The sequence below is a fragment of the Triturus cristatus genome, chromosome 1_2 (genome assembly GCF_964204655.1).
Source record: "Triturus cristatus chromosome 1_2, aTriCri1.1, whole genome shotgun sequence".
Taxonomy (NCBI): Eukaryota; Metazoa; Chordata; class Amphibia; order Caudata; family Salamandridae; genus Triturus; species Triturus cristatus.
In genome coordinates this window covers 1,118,036,991-1,118,057,113 of record NC_140580.1, presented here as the reverse complement: position 1 = coordinate 1,118,057,113, position 20,123 = coordinate 1,118,036,991, and the positions used below count along the sequence as shown (strand labels likewise).

Here is a 20,123-nt window from a genome sequence, read left to right as displayed (position 1 = left end):
AACAGCTTGTCGGTCTAATAATGTATTCTTGGCTACTGCAGTATGTTGAAATCCATTTTTGTTTTCCCCATTGCATATTCTGGTGTCCTGTTAACGTCAAGTTTTACCTCCGATAATATCCTACTTACATAGGTGCCTTTATCTCGTTCTTCTCCCTAATTTGCTTGTTTGTCAATTTGACCCACAATTTGGAAGAGTTAGTGAAAATCTTTTTCAAAAGATTTAACATGCTTGAATACCAATTTTCCTGGCCTCCCTATATTTTTGGAAATGGGCAATACAGAGCTCAGGGGGTGCAACTCTACATGCAAATTCTACCACTAATAAGCCAGGGCCACCTAGTAATTTGTTTATAACTTAATTTAATATGTTGCAAACCTCAATGATACAACAATATGAAATTTAACTTTGCGCTACCAGCCAAAAAGGAAATGTAAGTTTAGCAGTAAATAATGCTCAAAATTCAGTCCACCTGTGACTGTAACGCCTTACTGGATTGAGTCTTATGCTCACTTTCCACTAGGGACGTGTTTAATGTAATAAGGATGGACCAGAGAAAGAGAGGATATCTAGTGAGCTAACTAATTGTGCAGGGTGGGGATCACTTGGTGGTTAGACCGCTCCTTTTTATTTATGGAGGCACCCATTGCATTTCTATAAGATGCACTTAAAACACTATAAACACTTAAACAGAGTTCATTAATTGTGATTATTTAGTGGAGGTGTTTTTGACAATGAGGGGTAATTTCTGAAGAATTGAGGTACTGGATTTAGTTAAAGATTTAAATCGCTCCCTGCCAAACAATGCTCTTTCCCTTAAAAATTCCCTGGAGGAGGTTGCTGTATGGATCGCACTGCCCTGCTTGCTGAAGAGCAGTGATCTCTTGAGCAAGAAGCTTAACAAAATACCCATGAGCTGTAAAATATAAAGTATATGTGTTCTACTAAAAACTGCCATGGGGAGAAATTATCGATTTGTATTATACCCTCGTAAGGGAAAGGATGCCCAATCCCATTTAAAACATATTAAGAGCTTTATTCTCTAGGTGCTGATTTTGTGCTGATATTTCTTTCTAGTTTGTAGGTTCTTGTTCGACCTCTGAAGAGTTTAATCTTGGTAGTGAATGCTTTCACGTTTTGTGAGATTGACTAAAGGTGAAGTAATTCAAAAATGGGGGGAAAAAAACCTATGAACTCTGCATCCTATGCCTGTCTAACAACTACCACGTGTACATCGTCACTAATTTTTGAAGATGCCAAAAATCACTGAAAGGTCATAAGAGGATTAAATTCTGAGGAGGTGGAACATTCCAACTTCTTATGCTGCTGCTGCTGCGACACCAGGGCAGAAGGAAAAGTCAGGGGGAACTTCTGCCTACAACTCGGCTCTTTCTGTGATCTTAATAAACTGTTATGAAATATTAAGGAAGAAACAAATTGCAGGTCTTGTCTGGATTGTCGTTCCATAGACTATTGTGGCATCTAGGGAGATGGCCCCAGGTTCAGGATCAAGATGAAGTGTTCAGTGTCAAGGAGGTCCCAATCTTACTCTTGGACATTTTTAACATGTAGGCTGTATACTTTGAAACTCTGATCATGTTGCTATCAACCTTTATGTTGTCTGTGTATGGCGAAGAGGGGTTTGACTTCAAGCCCTGGATCTGTGGCCAAAACAAAAGCTGCATCCACAAACGCTCTCCTTTATCAGCAGCTTCAAGCATGTGTATACCGAAGAGACAAATATAGATAGTGCCAGCTGATAGGATTTTGGCTACTGAGGATTCTGGGCAGCAGACCACTCTCTCACAAACATCTAGAAAGCGTAAAACAACTCCTGCACAATTTGGGCTGATTATTATATCCATTTGTGTGCCGCGCTGCCCCCATCGGTTGCCAAAGGAGCGAACCGCAGAACCTGAAATTTGATAAACCAGGCCCTTGAACCTTCATATGGGGAGTACCGTGACCTCTCATGTCCAAGTGGGGTCATTTGGAGCTGTACCCTCCGGTTTGACACAGCAGCCTCCACACCAAATTCTATCAAAATATTCTCCTATCCTTGTATCGTTTCTTTTTTTAAAAAGCAATCTTTAGGTTCCTCTGTGGTGCATCTGTTTCATTGTGACTGAAAATCAGGAAACCCCGGAGTAATGTTCCCTTATCGCCCAAAATTGCTTATTAACACAGAAGCCAAAATATTAGATGAGTGATTGGTCAAAGTAGTGGGCAGTGGTGAATCTGGACCAATACAGATTAATGCCGGGATGTAGCACATACGTTGTTTCTGATGCCGGCAGTTGGTCCTGGCATAGGCCCATGAAATTGAGGGACATGATGCGTTGGTCATAGTTGATTTTGAGAAGGTATTTGATTCAGTGAGAGAGCCATCCCATCAGGTTTTGGGCAGGAGGAGTTTTTGATGGGAGGGGGGCATTAAGGAATCACACCTTGCTATATGTGTACCACACACTCCATTTCATTAGCAAACCCAACTTAACTGGATCTGGATTAAAGCACATTCTAAATGCATGCACGGAGGCCTCGAAACTGTGGTCAATTGATTAAAGTTTACACTGGTGCTGCTACAGGTGGAGGCCTGACAACTAGCTGGAAAAATAGAACATGCACTTAGAATATTCGAATACCTCAGCATGTACGTCTTTAGTGACCCTTGATGTGTTGGAAACTCCCTATGGTTGTTCTTGTAGCAACAGACCGGAAAGAAACGCAGGATGGAATATTTTGCCACTTTTGTTAATTGGAAGAGTGGCTACTAGATTATTCTAGATGATACAAGTTTACTCCTATAAAATTGCATAGGGCTTTTTTTCCGGGATTGCATGCGCAGGCCTCCAGTTTCTTGTGGGGAAGAGAACAGCCCAGAATGTTCTTTAATAAATGTGTTTAGTCAGTTCAGTGTACGGTGAATAGGCTGAGAGAGGCAGGTGTTAAGCTTTGATGACTGGGCTGCACAGATGCTACTCATCAGTGACTCCCTCCTTGGGGACAGAGATGACCTGACTTAGTGACTTCAGAGCGACTTATTGACCTAGGGGAAAGTTCTGCTTTGTGGTTTGGTTGCTTCTCTCAATCCCCTGGCTCATAAGTCACCTTACAACGATGGTAAAAAATATTGAAATGGTTTAAATATTACAGTAATACCATAGGGAAGATCTCATTATGGGAAGGAATGCGACTTGCCCACCAGACAAGAGCTGTGGTTTCCAGCAGCGGGAACTGGACGGGATCTAAAAACTTGAAGATGTGTGGACTGGGAGTCATATGAAATCTTTTTTTGACGCGCGAAGTATCAATTCACACTATAACATTCCAAGTCCTATCTTTATTTGCAGTTGCAATATGCACCAGAGGCACAGGAGCTGAGACTTCACCCCCTACTTGACTTGACACTTGATTTGACTCCACGGGGTCTCCTGTATATAATCACGAGTGATAAATATCCCTCACCCACTACATGACCCCAGAGACTGTTGGTAATGGGATATTGGCCCCTTTGGAAAGGAGGTCCCTGGCAATTAAAACCATTTGTTGTAGACCCAATATACATTTTTTCACAGGGGCTGCAGTGCCCTGGAGAATGTGGAAGATGAGTAAGAACAAGAACCCGAATATGTATTCTGTCTTTTGCACAGTAAACATCATCCATATTTTCTGGGTTTGTCCAGTGAACGAAGTATTGGTTGCAAATGCTGCATATTATTGGACAGTGTTGGGACTATCCATTGACTTGGACTCTAAGCTGGGACTTTTGATAATAATGGATAAGTGAATAGTTTATTGAACTGGATGAGACAAATCCTGGCAAGAGAGAACTAAATATTGGTCCTCCCTGTGAGGACAGACATGGTTTTCTGTAAGCAATAGATGGAGAACTCTTTTTTTAACAAATGATAAGTGCATCAATGGATGTAGTGTATCTTTCCGCATGTGGTTGTCAATGTGGCTTTGCAGAGCTGCTGCTCATTACTGGGTTTCACATTTTTAGGACCCGATGCACTGTGGATGTTTGAGTTTACTGATTTGCCAATTACCAGCCACTAACTCATATACCCTACATTGCTAAGCTCATTAAATAAGCAGTGGATGCACACCTTCAAGGTCACATCAATGCCAACCATCTCCTGCACAAATATCGGCTCCGCTTCAGACCATGCTGCAGCAAGGAGACCACTACCTTACAAATTATAGATCGCCTTCCTTACCACCGAAAAATATGGCCACCTCCTATTACTGGACCTCTCCAGCCTCTCATTGAACCTTCTTGGGGCAGTACTTGCAGATGACAACATCAATGTGTCAAGTGACACCATGCAATCGTTGGTACATTGATTTTTGGGAATTCATAAATATTCACCATTTGTAACTCTTTTGTTGCGAAAGCTTCGCTCACCAGACCATAAGACAAAGTGATAAAGTGCATTGTGCTTTAGCCACATACACAAGTGTTTAGATAGCATTTTCCAGTCGAACTCTATAAAGTGCAGAAGTCAATATCCGGAAGCCTATAAAACCTGTCGCACACTAGACATAGCTAAATATTGGAAAGGCCCAAAAAATCTGTCATTTTGTCTGCCAGCAGTGTGCAGCAAAATCTCAGGCCAGTTAATAGAATGTACTTTGCCATATCATGAGTAGATGACCCACAACTGTATTTGAAGGTCTCCTGTGTGGCAGACGTCCTATGCTGCACATGCCCCATTCATATGATTCGGATCCTGAACTGACATGATGCTTAACCCATCCAAAACAGAATAGATTTCCTGCTGTTCATGCAGAACAATAAGCAACAACTAGACCAAGTCTTGATCAATTGCATGAACCTGGAAGAATTCAAACCCCAACTTGTACCCAATGCCAAGCATCTTGGATTCACCCTGGACACCGATCTCCCCCTAAAAGAACTCATTGTCCAGACAACTAAGACAGACTTGTTCTTTCTACTAAAGAATGTGAAACTTGAAAGTGACTTAAGAAATGCTGTTCAAGCCCTGGTATTCTTGTATATGGATGGTGATATAAGCCCTTACTCCGTGGCCTCACAAACTCCATGTTCTCCCCTTACGGACATGCCACATTCAGCAGATTGCCTCGGAGGCCTGATGAAATTCGACCAAATCATCCCCACCCTGAGGGAGCTCCATTGACATGTTCCGGAGCCCACTTCAGGAACATCTAGAGAACTATTGGGATAGTGTTCTGGAAACTAGGATGGACAAGTTGACCTTGTCAGTGGCAACTTTGCAATCCTTTGAAAAGTTGACAAAATGCAGCAGTCTGAGAGGATATTCATACAGACGTTACCTACATAGACCGTAGTCACTGATCCTTTCTTGCTTGGCTCAGAAGCACACTTTGTAGAACTGCAAAATCCAGGGACCTAGTCTCAGAAGAAGCCAAACCTCAATATTGACATGTTGGAGCTCTGTGCAGTACTTTTTTCTGAAGTATTTTCTGCCTTTTGTGGCCATCAATCATGCTTGTTCAGACAGATGGTACAAGAAGTATGTATCATCTTAGCGAAAGAGGGACAGGCTCAATGGTGATGTCAAGGAAAGCTCATGCCATATGGCAGTACCTGTTGTCCAGGAATATTCAGCAAACAAGTTAAGCAGATGTATGTCACAAGGCCACAAATGGGTCGTCAATGAAGAAGTTCTGCATCAAACTTCAGCAGAAAGGGCTATTTGGAAGTGCATCTGTTCTCAAGTGTAGATTACTCAAAATGCTGGCACTTCGCTTTAAGTATCAAAATACAGGATTTCTGGGAATTGTAGATTGGTTAAGTTAGTGAAGGCATTTCTGTACTTTTTCACCCATCCATGTCATCCCAGAAGTAAAATTCAAGCTGAAATAAGTCCAAACAATATATTGGTGGCTCAAGGGAGGCTACATCCAAGATGGTACACAAACTAAAACAGTGACTGCTGTGTAGACTACATATCTTGATATGGTGCCACAGCTTGACATTGCTGAACTTAACAGAATGGCTAATGAATTCATACAGTGTCGTAGTTTTAACATTTGTTCTACATCTGGTGGCCATCTAAACCACTTTTCAGATGTTCTCTTAAATTCCCAGTAAACAAATATTTTCCAGAAGGTTTTAAAGTGTGTTCGAGAGTCAGACGTCTGTCCCGTCCATGGGGTTTAAATGTAGTGCTGGCTAAGTATATGGGTCCTCCCTTCATACTGTGTGCAAGTCATCCTTGCAATGTCCATTATGGGAGGTGTCCTTTCTTTGGGAAATTAGGTTTGCTTGTAAAATGAGCGAGATTAAAGAATCTGAATGAACCTGGTGCTAAGAGGCCAGTTTTCTTTCAACCAGGGGAAAACCTGTGTCTGCATCCTTCTTTGGCAATATTTTCCTAGCAGAAATATGTAAGCCACTTAACCTGCATGTTAGTACTAACGTTTACAAGACTGCTGTCTGACTTTAACTCCAGGATAGACACTCATGAAGGCTGTGCATCTTTGCACAATCTATTTGTTTCTTTCTGTTTGGGCAGCCTGTTTTCCATTCTGATTACTTTACATTGATCTTGGTTTTTGAGGCATGAGATTGGTTTTCTTTTCAGTTTCATGAATATCAGCTTAGAACCACTGAAGCTAGAAAGTTAGTTGTAATCCTGGTTCTCCATCATAGAAATGTGTGTTGAATTCATGAACAATCCTTTTTCTTCGCTGGGAACCTTAAGTCAGATGGAATTAAACTCATTACATTTGAAAGCTTGTATGCGTTTCTTTTTATTTTTCATTTTTAATATTATCAAAGAGCAATTGTTTGCTGTTTTCTAAAATCCATTTAGAATATTTGGCTTATTTTTTTTTTCTCACTTATATACTATGACAAAAATAATACAAAAAATTTATTAAGTTATAAATGTAAAATGTGTTTTTAAGAAACATTTCTCCTATAGTATGTGTCCTGGGATCCGAGGTAGAGGCTGTGATATGTAGTGATCACTCATGACATGAAATCAGCAAAGATTCCTATGATGGAGAACAAGCCGCTTTATGCATTGAAGAAGATCAAAGTTCTTTAGCTCCAGATATGCCCCAACAACTCTGCTCTCTGTTGCTTTTTATTTGTTGTCATTTTATTCCTGAAGCTACTTGTGACATCTATCATATTAACAATCCAGTGGTTTAAAAGAAAGTTCAGTATAACCTCATTGACAGATTAATCATTTATTACAACTCTACCTGTACACCGTTCCCTCCACTTCCAAACAACAAAAATCAGAGGCACAGTGAAAACATCAGTAGCCTCATCTGCTGAATTAAGACTTTTTTGCCACTTAAAACCGCCAACAAGACTTACCAGAAGCGGGCCAATTGACCGGGGTGCCTACGCTGTGTGTCTCCCTCGCCGCCGGATAACGCTGCCGGCCGCAGGGAGGGTAGACTACAGCTCCCGTGAGCCCCTACACACCAGTCGACTTCCGCCCACCAGCGCGCCCGGAGGCGCTTTAAAAGCAGCAGCTCCATCAGCGTCGCGGGATGCGCGTGGGCGGCGCCGGGCTGAGCCCGGGCAGAGGGCGGGCCGTCTGTGGCCGTCCGGGGCTGGTAGGGGCTGTGCTGGGCACTCCCCCGTGTGTTGAGGTAAGCCGAGGTTGGCGTGCCTGGATGCTATCTTTCAAGAGTGCTATTCCCTGTTGAGCTGGACCGTTTGTCATCGATGCTGGGTCTCTGAGGCAAGACTGATTCCTACTGTGTGACGTGTGGACAGTGGCCGGTTGCTACTGGAGGAGCTGTCGCGGACAATCTTATTGCTTTCTTGCTTAAGTTCATTGTGAAGTATATATTGATAAGCTCGCAGGCTTTTACACATTTTATTGGTATACTGCTCACTCAGGCATGCTAGGTGATCCATCTGGTTTTTTTTTTGTTTGGGCGAGCTCGACCTTTCTTTGCCTCTTTATCATATAAGTGTGTTGGCTGCGGAGCATAGATAGTTGTTGTGTATCCAGTGATTACTTCTCACTTCTACAAAGTGCTTGCAAGACTAGAGTATTTTGTGTAGTATTTGAGTTGATTTTAGCCTACTAATGTCTAAAGGTAAATTGACTATGGATAATTATTTATTAAAGGTGGTGAGTAAGATTAATCATGAAAGAAGGAAATCACTGGGCCGGGAGTGTTTCCCGCTTCCCCCTTCTCCCACTTCCAACGATATTAGTAGTGAAAATGTTGCAGCCCCCGTAAATGACATTTTGCTGGGCGAGACCCCTGTATTACCGGTTGTAGACCAGGATGTATTACAACAGAATTTAATAGATGCTTCCACGGTAGCTCCAATTACTTACTCTCCTGTTAAGAGAGTCGTAAGGAAATGCAGGAAGACGCAACTCGAGCGGGGAGCTTTACTACACAAGTCCTTACCTTCCCCCGATTCAGAGTAATGGGTCCGCCCATAAGGGAACTATGACTAGTAATTGTGGTACTAGCATAGACACAAATACAGACCTTCTGGCCCAAATAACAAAAATATTTGAAGCAAAACTCGAAGCGGTTGTGCAACCACTTGTAGATAAGATTGATTTATTGTCGGTTGAAGTGAATAGACTAGGTGGCCTCTTATCAGAAATATCTAATGACCATAGTACACTACTGAGGGAGTCGGGGAAACATCATGAAAAAGCTGCACAATTGACGTTGACGGAGAGAGTAATGAGTCCTGAACCCAATAAGCCAAGTCAGTTGAGAGTTAATAATCCCCCAGTTGAAGTGGCTCCAACTAGTCCAGTTATCCCTTTTGGCTCATTAAGGAAAATTCACTCAATTAACTTACCGCCAGAGTGTGAGCCATATGTTGTTGTTCAAAAACCCTGGATACTCCCCAAGACCAAACTCACGAAACGAGTCCCATGATTCACTAAAGCGCAAGACAGTCTCTTGGCTGAATAAAAATTGTGGGTTTCCAACAAATTTTGCGGACCAGATACTACTAACTAGACGGGTTCCTTGGATTGGTAATGCTAGAAAAACCTGCAGAGGTGACTGTATAATTATAAATTTTAGACACCCTCAACACGTTGCGACTGTACTGCTTAGAGCAGCGTCACTGGTACTGGGGGAAAACAGTGTGGGTGTGCACCCTTTGGGGTATTTTTATAGTCATCTAGCTAGGGTCCCCTATGTTAATATTCCAGGCATATTCCAAAATTCTAACAGATGTCCAATCTTTCAGATCCCTACTAATAACATATATCTGGCATTGAGCTCCCTGGACCAGAATGACTGACTCTTGTTGGGTGGCACTTCTGATTTAGAGATATCTGTTGATACACAGGCAGGGGAGTTGAGTTTGAGAGCTAGAGAGTATGAACAACTACAGTTGGAGGTGTCCCCACTACCTAATGACGTTGGATTCACACCTTTCTTGACTCCTAAATCTGTAATACCAGATGAGCCCTCAAATACTATGGAAACTAGCAATCCTAATTCGAGTGAGGGCGGACAGTGTAGTTTTGAGACCACTGAGATTGTGGTTGACAACACTATAAAAACCACAACAGATAAAATAAACACTCTAGCTAGCCCTGCACCCGGTGTAGATGGGCATGGTAGATCGATGAAGGTACACTCACCCTGCCTAGAAGGAAATTCATCTGTTAGATTAATATCATGGAATATAGCAGGTATAATTAAGAACCTACAGGATACAGCTTGGTGCTCCTATATTGAGAAGTTTGACATTATCCTACTCCAGGAGACTTGGGCTGTTGGAATTCCGCACAGACTAGGATATAAAACATGTTGTTGTGACGCGATCCCATCAGTAAGAGGGAGAGCATCAGGGGGACTGGTGATTTGGGTAAGCGTCACTTTAGAAATAGAGGTTACTCAATTGTCGTTTTTTTCTTTTTTTTTTCTCCTGATTTATTGATATTAAAACTGGATAGAAGGGGCAAAGGTACCATACATTTAATAAATATATATAACAGACCCCATTCATCTAACAAGGAATCCAAGGTGATAGAGCTTTTGGACTCCGTCTTGGACAAATTAAGTCCAGATGCACAGGTAGTGGTTGGTGGGGACTTTAATCGTAAATACGAACCAGTGTTGGGCTTGGACAATTTATTTGACGAGCAGGATTCTGCAAATAATGTCCTGGCACTGGATTCTACTGGATCGGTCAAGAGTTCTATAGCTGCTATTCAGATCTTACAGCTGTCTGTAACTCATGATTTAAGGGCATGCAATGGCCGTTTTCAGTCCGATAGACCCCCTGCCCCTACATTTTGTAAAGGCAATTGTAGATCACACTTGGATTTTGTATTGGTGTCCCTCAACCTATGGCATTTATTAATTGATTTCAATATTGATCACAGATCAGAGTGATCATTTTCCGCTACAATTATGGTTGGATCCCGAGCCCTTTATATCTAATGTAGCAGGGGAAACCATATTAAGTAGCTCAATTAGGGAACCCCAAATAACAAATCATAGGCGTGCTTTAAAATGGCCATACATTTTGGCTAAAGACGAGACGCTGCTACAAATTTATGGTGCATTCGCTGACACCATGGAAGTATGCCAGATGCCCCCAATAGGCACTCAGGGTGTTTTAGATATGCATTATAAATTAGTAGACGCTCTAACCCCTCACCTAAGTAAAATCTATAAAAAGGATAACAATTATAAAGATAATCATGTAGTATCAGTTAACCAATGGTATAATAAGGACTGTCGCACAGCTAAGTCACTTTTGATCCAGGCTGTTCAATTAATGGACCCTAAGGATATAAGAGATAACAGACAGGCATACAATAAAACCTTGACCCAAGCAAAAAAAGATTGGGATGATACCTTATGGGCTGATCTCTTCAACGCGGCCAAATTGAGAGATCAGAGTACCTTTTGGAATTTAATTTCAAAAGGGAATAAAAAGTGTAGATCCCATAGGGACATTTACTAGATGAAAAAACATGGTGCGACCACTTTTCGAAACTGTATGCTACTAATGATGAGGGGCTACCAACGGGGGATATCAAGAGATTATTTCAGTATTGAATACTGCTCCCTTGTGGTTTAGCCTAAAAGACTACTGAGATAATACAGGCCGTTAAAATGGGCAAAGCCCCCGGTCCTGATAAGATTCCTGGCGACTTATTCAAGCACGATAAGGAAGTTTGGGGACCCTATATAAATTTTTTATGTAATTCTATAGTGGCGAGAACACCAATTCCTGAAACCTGGAAAGGGGCTGAAATTGTAACAATTTTTAAGAAAGGGGATCGTTATGACCCCAGCAACTACCGCCCGATAAGTTTAATAGATCTTTTACAAAAATGTTTTGCCAGACCTATTTTAAATAGTCTTTTAGAGTGGATAGAGGAGACCTCGATATTAACTAAATACCAGGCAGGGTTTAGATCCCAGACTAGTACAGTCGATCAAGTATTCAGATTCACGTGCATCTGCTGGAAGTATATTAATATAAGGAGGGGCAGCTTGTACGTGGCATTTATTGATTTGAGGGCCGCTTTTGACCTCGTCCCACGTAAATTGCTGAGGACTAACCTTAATACCATGGCAGTCCCTGGTGAGCTACTTAAAGAACTTATTAGACTACACACAGGGAACTATGCCAAAGTTAGATGGGGGAAGGGTGGAGAAGTCTCAAAGGCTATACCTATAGGTCGGGGTGTGCGCCAAGGCTGTGTGCTGGCGCCCACACTTTTTTCACTATATGTTAACGATATACCCACCTATTTAAGTAGTTGTGATCATGACTCCCCGAAGCTAGGAGTTGAGGCGATCACATCATTACTTTTTGCCGATGACACAATTCTCATCTCACAAACACCTAAGGGGCTACAAAATTTAGTGAATTCCTTTAGTAATTATTGTGCAGGAAAGGGGCTAGAAATAAACTTATCCAAGACAAAATATATGTCCATAAACCCACATAAGTCCTTTAGGAAAAACCTGGTATTAAATGACCACAAATTGGAGTACGTGGAGAGTTTTAATTATCTAGGAATTAGATTGGATTGTACGCTCTCTTGGAAGGGCCAGCTGGAAAAAAGTAAATTATCCTTAAAACAAAACTCAATGCCTATTTTGAAAATGCAAGGTAGCAGCTATTCTAAAGCTATCACTCCGGCATTGGAAGTATTTAAAGCAAAGGCCCAATCAGCTGCACTTTACGGAGCGGAACTATGGGGGCATTCCTGTAAAAACAACTTTGAGAAAGAAGAAAACTACTTTATACGCAGATTGCTTAAGATTCCAATGAGAACTCCACTAGTACCAGTGTTTTTGGACATTAATCTCAAAAGGACAGATTATTATGCAATATTAAGGCCATTATTGTACTGGGTTAGATTATGGACAACCCCGGAGTTGAGTGACTATAAGTGTGGACTAATAGAAGTAACCCAGAATGCTGGGTGCAAGAAAATTGCATGGCTAAAGCACATCTTTGAGTGGTTTAATAAGCTGGGACTCTGCCAGTTATGGGAAGAACCCCAGAATATGACACCCTCTCTAAAAAAGCTTGTAAAGTCTACCTTTTGGACATATGTTAACGATGAAACAATTCATAGCTCAACAATTGGCACATTGTCCCAGAAATTCTTGCTTCTAAAGGATAATCCTGAATTTGAACAATTTATGGATGAGATAGAACCACCCTTAGCAAAAACTTTATACTTGCAATTCAGATACGGGGTGTTACAAACAATTGCAAATACCTGTAGGTGGGGGAGTAAAAACGATAGCGGCCTGTGTACCCTCTGCCTTCAAAAAGCTAAAGAAGACGATGCCCATTTATTGTTTTTCTGCCCAGTTTACAAAAAACCAAGAGACCATTGGATCAAACCCTTATGCAAAAACATGGGGGTTAGGTCTTATAAAGAGGCAGAACGCATACTCAAGTCAGATACCACTCAATTGGTGGTGTTTTGCTTGAGTAGGTTTTTATTTAAAGTGTATCTTATTAGAAAACAGAGCGGCTGTAAATTGTAAAGAATTGTCCTATTCGCCTGTCCTGATAGTTAACAAAATAAGTACTGTGTTCCTCTTTTTAATATGTTTTAGAAGAAGTTTTATATCTGGCTTTTTAATTAAATGATATGCCCTATTTATTTTTATATTGCGCGGTAACTGCATAATCACTGAGATAGATTAATTGTTTGTTCTCCCCATTCTATGTTGTACTTGAATACTGGTCTGTGTATATGTATTTAATTGTACTAACTGTTAGAAATGTTTTTGTATATATTGCTTTTATGGCTTTTTGCCGAAATAAAGTTGATGATGATGAATTAAGACTATATCACAGTCGGAAGTGGAAATTAACCTTCCCAATCTTTAGCGCACTGTGAAACCTGTGTAGGAATTGGTATTTTAGAAACATTCAACCCATCTGTGCTTCTTAAAGCAAAATCCAATTGTTTTTTTTTTTTTTGCTGCTTTTGTATTCAGCTCTCGAATTTGAATTTCTCAGATGATTTCATGATCGTTTCTAAAGCAACTGTAGCTGTTCCAAATGACTCCAAAGATAGCCCGAAACACCCAAGGTATGTTAATATCAGACATCCAAGGTGTACCGGGTTAGCTTTCTCCAGACCCATATAATTCGGTTGGGCATGCTAGACTACATCACGGTTTACTTGTCCTAATGTCGTTTTATTTGCATTCTTAATAGTTAAACACTTCTGCCTCTTTAAGTGGGCCGAGCACACACTGTAGAAAGAGGAAATCCTGTCATTCACAGTGGCACTTGGCGCTAGTGGTACTGCTTTAACGATAATTGTATCTAACATTTTAAGTATGAAATCTAAATTGTACTATATTCTTGAATTCTTATTTTGAGGTGTTTTTATTATTGTATTTGTGCAGGGGGATTTCGTAGACCGTGGTTATTACAGTCTTGAAACCTTCACATATCTTCTTGCACTGAAGGCTAAGTGGCCTGATCGTATAACGCTCTTAAGAGGGAATCACGAGAGTAGACAGATCACCCAAGTTTATGGGTTTTATGGTAAGAGTTTTCTTTTCCTTAGTTTTCTGATATTTGCTGTTTCTTACTAATCCAGTTATACTCTGATTTTTATTGGTTCATACAGGTTGTTTGTCATTGTGTGGTTAAATTATGTGAAAGGGTTTCAAATTATGCCCAGTCACCGCACATGTCTGCTTGCTCTGGTGTCATTTTGTTTTCCAGCATTTCTTTATTGAATTGAATCAACTGCACAGTAGGATTACCAAATATCACGTATGCCCATTAGAGAAGATGCAACACAGCGTATCTGCATGCAACACTATGCCCGGTGTCTCGCCATATAACCTGAAAAAAGAAATCACTGGAGATTTACAAAGGTCTAGAAAAAGGAAGAACAACGATCTGGTGCGTCTAGCATCCAATCCCACAGATGGGTGGTTAGTAACATGAAGTTCTACACTAGATGCCGCAGGGGGTGGCCCCTTGTCTGGAGGGTGATGTGAGGGTTATAATCCTGTATCTTTCAAAGCTTGCTGTGATGTCATAATGTAAGTAAGTCAAATGTTATTGTTTCCAGTTATTTAAAAACATTTAAATATATCAAGAGCAATTTAAAATCTTCTGAAAAAGAATGGAATTGTTAATCATCACTTCAAAGCATACAACTGCCCGTTATTTTGCACCATATCGTACAACCGTCCGGCAACTGCTTCTACACTAATTAAATTACATATGCAGAGACTTATGGAAGATGAAGGGCACTTTCTTTACATTTTCCCATTCAATATGTGAATCCCACTATTACTAACTTTTAGTTAGTAGAGTATTGTTCAACCAACTTTGACATTCCTCAGCGACAGTTATGTGCAACAGGATACATTCCATTGTTCATTAAAAACACGCACAAAAGTTCTTAAATCTACTAAATTGAGGAGATTTAAGAGGAGATGTGTCAAGTAACACCATCCAATCGTTGGTACATCGATTTTGGGATTTCATAAATATTCACCATTTGTTATTCTTTTGTTCCGAAAACTTGGATCACCAGACCAAAAGACAACGTGATAAAGTGCATTGTAAGTTAGCAGCATACACAAGTGTTTGAATAGCATTTTGCAGACGAACTCATAAAGTGCATAATACGATATCAGGAAGCCTACATAACGTGCCATGCACCAGACATAGCCAAATATTGAAAAGGCCAAAAACAATCTGTAATTTTGTCTGCCAGCATGGTGCTGCAAAATCTCAGGCCAGTTAATCGAATGCACTGTGCCATATCATGAGCCGCTACACCAATCATCTACTGTACTTGGGCTAAATTTGAGGAGGCGAAAACAACCTGCAACTTTAACCGCCCACAGTAGTCATGTTCATTATCTTGTAAGCTTCCCTGAGAATTTTTCCAAACCTGGCCGAGAGCTGTACATTTCCTCCATTAGGCATGTGGTTATGGCTTTTTTTACATTGGTTTATGCCTAAATGATGAAATACTGGTTTAAACCATGGTGTCAATATGGATATTAGTGTCTGCTAGTTTAAGCGACTGTTGATTTTTGCATTTGCATTAATTTCTGCAGTCATATTGAGCAAAGTAAATTATCCGCTTCAAAATGTGTTATTCTGGTCTGAAAAAGCTGCATTTAATTTAGTTTATTTTCCCTTCTACAAGTACGCAATCAAAGTTTTGGAGTTTATTTCATGCCAGTAAAGACTTGTCAATTATTGTTTTGGGCTGCCCAGAGGGTATTTACCCAGGGTGTGAAAACAGTTTTCTAGAATGTCTGATATGCAGAGCCTTCAGTCCCTGAGGAAATATTCGGTGGCAAGTGCCATGTCCTTGTCTGTTTTATTTCAGTAAAAGCAGGTTAAAAACATCAAATGGCATCACTCACCAGCACAGAAAAGTTGTACTCACTCAATAGGTACTCCCACTTAAACTATTAAATGAGTTGCATATCAAAAATCTATTATGCTGTTCATTGTCACTACATCTAAAAATCAGCCTTCTTATAATTTTTTTGTCTTCCGGTTTTATAGAACGTGCTACGTTCTTGTCCACTTTTCGAAGCAAACCATCTGAGTTGATGAATGAACAACATTAACCCACTCAGCACTAATGCACCTGAATTTAGCGGTTTCCCATTTACAAAGGATGACCAACAATTCCCAAGCAGCTCTAAAAGGATATTGATTCTACAGAAAACTTTAGCTAAATAAAATTGAACACACAAGGTCTAATATGGGTTATTGCTGATCTTTCTCAAAGTTGGTCCACGCCTGAAGAGGTTTGCATGTTTACAGAGGATATTCGCATCGGAATTTGTGAAAAAATGGTTCACGGTCTTGGAATCCATGAAGCTATTTCTCTTAATGGTGTTAATGTAATTAACAAATGCCTCCTAGGTTCATTGTAAAACAGCATGATGTTCACACTATCTTCAGTTCTCTTCTCTTCAATAGTCATAAGCACAGAAAGTCCCACCCACATGCGGGGACCCCGGAGCAATAGCGTGTGTGTGTGTGTGTGTGTGTGTGTGTGTGTGTGTGTGTGTGTGTGTGTGTGTGTGTGTGTGTGTGTGTGTGTGTGTGTGTGTGTGTGTGTGTGTGTGTGTGTGTGTGTGTGTGTGTGTGTGTGTGTGTGTGTGTGTGTGTGTGTGTGTGTGTGTGTGTGTGTGTGTGTGTGTGTGTGTGTGTGTGTGTGTGTGTGTGTGTGTGTGTGTGTGTGTGTGTGTGTGTGTGTGTGTGTGTGTGTGTGTGTGTGTGTGTGTGTGTGTGTGTGTGTGTGTGTGTCTTCTTCGTGGTCTTCAGATTCGAAGGCAGATTACTCTCCTACTCTTTCTTCCTCACCTCCGAGTAGAATATCGCCCATTGATGATATCCTGACCTTCAATGAGGTTCTATGTAGAGGGGCTGCGAAGCTTCATATTGAGATGCCGATTTCTACCACTAAAACGTCAGTCATCTTCGAAACACTTCACCAAAGGTCTTCAACTAGACCGTTTCTTCCCTTAGTGCCTGGCCTGCTCTTCAAAAATTCCTTACTCAAGCATCAGTGGGGGCGGCCCCATCTCGGATCACTAAAATGTACAAGACTCCTGAGAAAGACTTGTTTTTTCTGAGGGCTGCCACTCCGCAAGTCTCGGTTATTGTGTCAGCATCACGAAGGAACCAGACGGGGGCAGCATCATCTGCGGTACCCCCAGGTAGAGACAGTAAGGCCATGGGTTCTGTCGATAAGAGAATGTGCACCACTTCAGCATCGTATATGAAGGTAGCCAGCGCCTCGGCCTTACTGGGTCGGTATGACCGCTCTTTGTGGGACTCTCACACGCTTCACTGAAAAGCTCCCAAAGGAATACATGCAAGATTTCCTGGAGATACTCAATGAAGGGGGTTTGGTGGCCAATCAAGTCATCAGTGCAGCTGCTGATGCCTCAGACTTAGCTGCCCATGGTTACGCACATGGGATTTGTGCCCGTTGCTCTGCCTGGCTGAGATTGACTGGTTTGAAGCCAGAAGCTCAACATTGTATCCTCAATCTCCCCTTCAATGGCACATCGCTCTTCAGCTCTCATGCTGATGACGGAATGTCCAGGATGAAGACCGAACTGGACACTGTGAAGGCGGTTGGGCTCGAAGAGGAAGGACTTCAGGCAACGCTACCGCCCCTACGATCGACACCAATACCAATAGGGGGTTCAAACCTCCCAGTGGTCCTCCCAGCAACATCAAGGAAGATCACAGTCCTACCAGCGTCTTCCTGGTAGAGGACGAGGAGGGAACTCCAGACAGTCCACACCTGCCGCCAAGCAACAACAGGAGCAGTGAGTGCTTGCTTTCCATAACTCCGTTACACACTCCGGTGGGGGAGGGGTGAGGGGGGGGGGGTGTCCGGTTCTGCCTGGAAGAGAGGACCAAAATCACACTAGACAAGTGGGTGCTCAATATTGTGAGGAATGCGTATTCCATCCGGTTCAAGTCCCCTCCTCCTTCTATTCCTCCTCGAAAGACTGTCATCAATCGCATAAATCTTCTGAGAGAAGAGGTGTCCGCTCTACTCCTAAAGGAGGCCATTGAGGAGGTTCCATGGCACCAACGTGGACAGGGGATCTACTCCTGATATTTTTTGGTCCCAAAGAAAGGTCCAAACAAGAAGTTCAGGCCTATACTAGATCTCGGGCTTCTCAACCAGTTCGTTCTGAGAGAGAGGTTCAGAATGCTGGCATTTACATCAAATAATACCGCACCTACATCGAGGGGACTGGATGTGTTCCATAGATCTTCAAGATGCCTATTTCCACGTCCCAATTTCTCCAAAGCATCGAAAGTTTCTAAGGTTTCGCATCCAGTCAGACCCTTACCTAGACGACTGGCTCCTCAAGAGTGCGTCTCCAACTCTTCTACAGCAGCACCTCGCTTACTGCATTCAACAACTGCATCAGCTGGGTCTACACGTCAATTTAAATAAATCCATCCTCAATCCAACACTGAGGATACATTACCTGGGCGCAACTTTGGACACAGTAAACGCAAGAGCGTATCCTTCAGAGGAGAGACTATCATCCATTTTCCACAAGTTTTGGACCCTCCTGAAGATACCTCAGCCAGGCAGGTCTCATCTCTACTGGGTTCGATGGCCTCGTGCATTTTTCTAGTTCCAAACGCCAGACTTCACATGAGACCTCTACAGCAGACTCTAGAGGATCAATGGTCCCAAATCTCCAATCGCTGGGAGGACACTTTAACTCTGTCCGGCTCTCCATCAGATGGTGGATGTGACGGACTCCTCTCATCATAGGAGTCCCCTTTCAAGAGGAACTGCCCAAGCAGACTCTGGTGACTGATGCATCACTTCAGGGATGGTGCGCTCATATGGGGTCACTACAGATCCAAGGAATGTGGTCAGAGTGAACAACTATACCACATAAACATGCTGGAGCTCAGAGCGGTGCATCTGGCTCTCAAGGCATTTTTCCTTCCATCAAATCGCCTGCTCTGCTTGTTCAGACGAACAATACAACAACGATGTACTACCTGAACAAGCAGGGGGCACCAGGTCCAGACCCGTGTCACTGGAAGCACAGGCGATTTGGAAGTGGCTTCTAGCACGAGACATGAAGATCTCCGCAATTCACTTACCTGGTGTCCTCAACGTCCCAGCGGACAGCCTAAGCAGGCATTTCGCAGAAGCACACGACTGGGTGCTACAATAAAAAGTGGTGCAAGACATCTTCCACAGCTGGAGAGCACCAGACCTAGATCTCTTCGCGGACGCAGAAAACACAAAATTCCTAGTCTTCGCCTCCAGATACCCGCAACCAGGGCGGGCGGCAAGAGGTTCCATCCCAACCTGCCGTCCCTGAGGTTAGCAGCAAGACTCCGGAGTTCATCCAATATGGACATTTAGGTCTCTCTCAAGACTGCATGCAGATCTTGAAGGAGGCTCGGAGACCTTCTACGAGGAAGTCTTATGCTTTTAAGTGGAAGCGTTTTTACATGTGGTGTACTGCTGAGGGTCATGATCCTATTAGAGGTCAGGAACAGGTACTGTTACCATACTTACTGTATTTGGCCAAAGCAGGTTTGCAATATTCCTCCATAAAGGTTCACCTGGCAGCGACAACCGCATATAGAAAGTCTCACACTCTGGCTTCTTTCTTTCAGATGCCTGTTAAGGATTTCCTGGAGGGTCTAAAAAAGGTCTACCCACCCGTTAGGTCTCCATCTCCTTCCTGGGAGCTTAATGTGGTCCTTTCTAAGTTAATGGGTCCCCCATTCGAACCTATCCACAAAGCTTCCCTTCAGCATCTATCGTGGAAGACTGCTTTTCTCTTGGCGATCACATCTGCTCGCAGGGTTAGTGAGATACAAGCCTTATGCTCTACAGAGCCCTATCTCGTTTTTCACGCGATCAGAGTGGTGTTGCGTACTCATCCGAGGTTCCTTCCTAAGGTGGTCTCGGAGTTTCACATCAACCAGTCGATTGCTCTTCCTACTTTCTTTGTGAACCCTGTCACTTCTGCGGAGAGAGCTCTGCACTCTCTAGAGCTAAAAAGAGTGTTAAAATTCTATATAGATAAAACAAAGTGTACGAAAGTTTGATCAACTGTTTGTGAATTATGGTCCATTGAACACTGGTTTC

At 42.2% G+C, this 20,123-nt stretch overlaps 1 protein-coding gene across 1 annotated transcript in view; it reads left to right on the top strand.

Moving 5' to 3' along the window:
• The window catches only part of PPP6C (protein phosphatase 6 catalytic subunit), a 128,485-nt gene that overhangs the window by 73,942 nt on the left and 34,420 nt on the right, over positions 1-20,123 (top strand). Inside the window, exon 4 of the mRNA XM_085613783.1 lies at positions 13,876-14,017. Coding sequence (XP_085469909.1) covers positions 13,876-14,017 — 142 coding nt within the window. The remainder of the gene's footprint in view (positions 1-13,875; positions 14,018-20,123) is intronic.